This window comes from Otolemur garnettii, unplaced genomic scaffold (assembly GCF_000181295.1).
Source record: "Otolemur garnettii isolate 467f Iridium unplaced genomic scaffold, OtoGar3 scaffold00105, whole genome shotgun sequence".
Taxonomy (NCBI): Eukaryota; Metazoa; Chordata; class Mammalia; order Primates; family Galagidae; genus Otolemur; species Otolemur garnettii.
In genome coordinates, this window is record NW_003852500.1 from 1525183 (window position 1) to 1530042 (window position 4860).

The window sequence follows — 4860 nt, forward strand, 5'->3', positions numbered from 1 at the left end:
GATGGATCTTGGTCAAAGTTGCCTAGAAAGATGAAGGTGACACATTGGACCCAGGATCCCTCCCTCCCACCCCAGTATTGTGCTCTTTACATTTATAGCCTTCCTACAGTGCTTCTGTCTTCTAAGAAAATTTAATTTGCCATGATCTTGAGGATATATTTTTAGGCCTCATAAAGTTTATACTTCCTAATTAAATTTGACTTGTTAATAAAGCCCAGGAGGAATATAGGACAGAGTAACACTATGGGTCTAAGGTGATAGAACAGTGCTTCTTGATTTTGTGTATCCCTGTACATCTGTGACAAGCAGTAGTAAGTGTTTTAGGAAGAATCAACATTGGATGGCTTAGTCTTGACAACTTAATCCATAAAGGCATTCTTACATTGGCACGGAGTGCACCTCTGGGTTTTCTCTATAGATGAAGGATTGAGTGGCTGTTCATTTTCTGCCCAGGTTACATTTTGCCAAAGTCTATTCTGATAAGCACCATCGATCATTTGTAGTGTGAACTTGGCTCTGTGGCTTCCTGGAATCAGCCTGGCACAGTCCCCACTGCCTTTTCAGGAGCCCATTCATTCCTTCAGTGAGACGGATGGTGCTGGTATAAGTGCTTCATAAACCACACATCACCACATAGCCCCTGTTGCACTTTAATTCTTTTATCCAGCCTTTTTTTGCCAACTAATACCTACAGCATCCCAGCCGTTCTCCTGGGTGTGGGGACTACAGAGATGACTTGGGTGAATCAGAAGGAAGCAAAAATGTAATGAGGCCTGGAGTCCAGATGTGTGAAGAGCTGGACAGTTGGCTCCTAGCAATCTATATTCGGCCCCTGCCATGTTTAGTTCCTAGAGGTGATAGCAATAAGATGTATCAAGTGCTTGCTTGAGCAGAGCTTATGTTTTAAAGGGCAAAATTCCAGTGCTGAGGCTGAAGGGATGTAATTAGCACCCCCATTCTGAGTTCAGGAAGATTAAGCCAGGCAGAGACTTCCAGTCTCCTGAGGTGGAGATTTAGAATAAACTCCTGGTGGCAAAGGCTGGATTTGGCTGTTTCAAGTCTCCCCTGAGGATGGGATTGGAAAGAAGGCCTGAATGAAGGGATGGAGAGCCTGGTGGCTACAGAAGGAAAGAACATTCTCGGAGAGGAAAGAAAAGGTGGAAAAGCCCTGAAGCAGGAGCATGCTTAGGATGTTTAAGAAACAGCCACACTAACAATGTGGCCAAGGTATGGCAGGAGGGAAAGAGTCACGAGCTGGGAATTTCTCCTTCAGAGATGTGCTGGGGCTGACCAGGTTTAGGCAAGTCTTTAGTGTACACAAGCAGCCATTTTCACTTTTTCCTGGAGGAACGGAAGGCAAAGAGGCCACTCAAAAGTGCTTTTTTTTTAATCAACAGCTTTTTTTTTGAGCTATAATTCATGTACTATACAATTCACCCATTTAAAGTTCATGATTCAGTGAAATTTGGTACATTCACAGAGGTGTGCATCTATCACCTTAGTCAATTTTAGGACATTTTCATTATCCCAAAAGAAAGCTCTTACCCATCAGCAAACCTTCACAGTCTCCCCACTCCCCTCCCCCACCCCCTGGCTGCCACTGATCTGCTCTCTGTCTCTCATTTGCCTGTTCTGGACATTTCATATCAATGGAGTCTTATGCTGTGCAACCTTTTTATGTCTCACTTCTTTCACTCAGCATCCTGTTTTCAAGGTTTCATCCACATCGTAGTAGGTGTCAGTGCTTTGCTCCTTTTGTGGCTGCATAGTATTCTATTGTGTGGATAGGCCACATTTTGGTTGTCCATTCAAAATGTGATTTTCCAATCTGTTGGTGGACACACTGGCAGATTGGGAGCCTAGGTGAGCTTTGCGCATAGGGTTGTTTTTTGTTTTTTTGTTCTTTTGTTTTTTGCAGTTTTTGGCCAGGGCAGGGTTTGAACCCACCACCGCCAGCATATGGGGCCGGTGCCCTACTCCTTTGAGCCATAGGTGTCACCCAGTTAGGGTGGTAATCTTGAAGAGAGAGGAAGAGTGGGAGCCTTGGGTACAGCATGGTCACTGCAAGGTCACTCTGGGGGGAAGGGATGAAAGTGGGGAGTGGGAGAGGAGGACAGGGCTAGGAAGGCTTCCTAGGAGGGGACCTTTGGGTGGACCTTAAAGGAGAAGTTTGCCCAGCTGATAGGGGCACTGGAGCACAGGCCACCCACAGAGAAGAAATAGCTTGTGCAAAAGCCCAGGCTGGGAGGGGGTGTGGCCTGCATGCATCAGTGCATTGTGCTTGGTGGGGAGAGGCAGTTGCAGGTTGGATGGAAGTGTGGGACTCAGACCTGCAAAAGGCTCTGCTGAAGCCCATTCTGCACATCTGTCTGGGATAGGGAAGCAGGTTCAGCTGGCAGCAGTAGGGGATGAGAGCAAGGCTTTGCCACCTGCATCCTCTGGGTTTACTCCCTGCCCACTCCTGCCACTTGCTGTCTTTGCTCTAGGGAGCTTCCATCAGCCCTCAGAGCCTCAGGCTCCCATTCTATGAGAGGGCAAAGTCTCTCCAGATGCTTCTAGACTTGTCATGAGGGATTCTGAGATTCTGCATGCCCAGGGCCAGGCAGGTGCTCCATATACCATAACAGCTATTACCTATGCAGGTTGGCAGCTCCACAACTTGGGAAATGGATAAGCCTATTCTTCTTTTCTTTCAGGAATTGACTTTAAGATTAGGACCATAGAGCTCGATGGCAAAAGAATTAAACTACAGATATGGTAAGAGTCATTGTTGTTTGTCACCGGGGAAGTACTTCAAGCCAGAAGTCCCCATCAGGTTCCTCCTTTCCACTCTCCCTGTGACACAGCCTCTATCTCTTAGTCCCCAGCCCTGACACATGGGGCTTTCTTCAGAAGCCCCTTGAGTTTCAGACCTGGCCCAAGGAGCTGTGCTCTGTTGGCTGTGGGAGCCTAGGATCTGTGTGTCATCACCTACTAGGGACAGAACTACCAAGTCGCTGTTAGTTCAGCATTTGGTGTGGGCAAAGCTTGAGTCTGCACCTCAGAGTGGCCTGCTTCTATTGAACTTGGAGAGAGCCCTCTGTGCCAGATGGCAGTAAAGGCTACTAGACGGTGAGATGCTTGGCAGGGAGTTTCCTTTTGAGCCTGTCAGCCCACTAAGAAGTGTGACGGTCTGACATCGCTTCCCCTTTCTCTTCTGGCGAAGGTCAGGCCTCCCTGGCATATAGACCTGAAACCCCCTGAATCAAAATTAAGCTGAGGCCAAATCGAGAAACCTGTTTCTATTTCTCAGACCTGAGGGTGACTTCTTTTGCTATATAAAACGAGGAAAATGGTGAGACTCCAAGTCACTGCCACTGACGCTGACTCTGGTCTCTAGCCCATGGCATGGGGTGCTGAATTTAAGTGTCCTGGTATGTGGAAACCCACCCTGTATCCAGGTCACTTGCATAGAATCACTAGCCCTGAGCAAAACATAGAGGAGAAGTCTTATTTAAGTGTGTGGTGCAGTCTGACATATCAGGCAAGCACCTCTGGGGTGGGAGTGGCATGCCACTGCCCTCCTCTGCAGCATTACCCTCCCTCAAGTCTCAGAGCGCGAGCCATCGTCCTGGCTTTGCTGGTACTGTGGGCACCTCATTTGTACCCTTAACCGCAAGTGATACTCATCTCTTCGTCTGTCTTCATAGCTGAAATCTGGGTGAAATTTAACACCATGTCACTCCTACAAACATTGGTAGTAAGTCAGTCTCTGGCCACCTTGTAAGTTATGAGCTCTGGAAATGTGTCCATTTCCAACATCTTCACACCACAGCAACCTTTGTTCCCAAGTCCAAAGTGACACTGTACCAGCACGCAGGAGGTACACCTGTCTTCTGCTTCTGCTCCTACCAATCTTCATGGAGTTGGTGACTCACAACTCTTCTAAGACAAGTAGGACCTTGGTTAAGATTAAAATGACTGTTCTTAACCACCAATGTCAGCTGCTACTGGTAACAGAAAATCAACTTAGCACCAAGTGTAGCATTTTTGTACAGTCTAGAAATACAGAGCATTCCTGGGGTATGTAGGGCTGCAAGAGAAGCCCTGGGCTCAGAGACAAAACACATGGGTCTTTCCCTTGCTCTGCCACTGAGCAGTTAGGCCACCTTTTCTGATGGGATGAGGGGAGTGCCATGGCTTCATAGCTCACAGCAACCTAAGACTCTTGGGCTCAAGTGATCCTCTTGCCTCAGCCTCCTGAGTAGCTGGGACAGGCGCCTGCCACAGCACCAAGCTAGTTTTTCTGTTTTTAGTAGAAATAGGTCTTGCTTTTGCTCAGGCTGATCTCAAACTCCTGAACTCAAAGGATCCATCCACTTCAGCCTCCCAGAGTGCTAGGATTACAGGCATGAGCCACCACACCCGACACATTTAGGCCACCTTTAAACCAACCACTGAGTATCCTCTGTGCCAGGAGCTAGGCTGGGCATGTTTGCATTACCCAGGCATCACTACCTGGGTAATAAATACTGCTCCCCATCACCCAAACCAAGGTAGCGAGCCTGAAAATGCTCCCTGAGTCCCAGCCCCTCCCAACAGCAAGGGCCATATTCTTGTGCCACATGACTGGCTTTTTTATGGCTCAGAAACTCTGGAGAAAATGCCCTGGAAGCAAAGGTACAGAAGAGGAGACCCTCTTCAGGCGGCTCCCCACATCCCAGCAGAGAACCATCAAAGGATCTTACCCCTTCCAAGCCACAGTTTTTCCTTCTGAGTAGTAACAGGGAGATTATAAGGTGCTGCCTCAGGCTCAGCGTCTGTGGCTCAAGTGGCTAAGGCGCCAGCCACATACACCTAAGGTGGCGGGTTTGAATCCAG

General features: G+C 48.1%; 1 protein-coding gene across 1 annotated transcript in view; it reads left to right on the forward strand.

Annotated features, from left to right (window-relative positions):
• RAB8A (RAB8A, member RAS oncogene family) overlaps window positions 1–4860 on the forward strand; it is a 19967-nt gene that overhangs the window by 3007 nt on the left and 12100 nt on the right. Inside the window, exon 2 of the mRNA XM_012809385.2 lies at window positions 2697–2758. Coding sequence (XP_012664839.1) covers window positions 2697–2758 — 62 coding nt within the window. The remainder of the gene's footprint in view (window positions 1–2696; window positions 2759–4860) is intronic.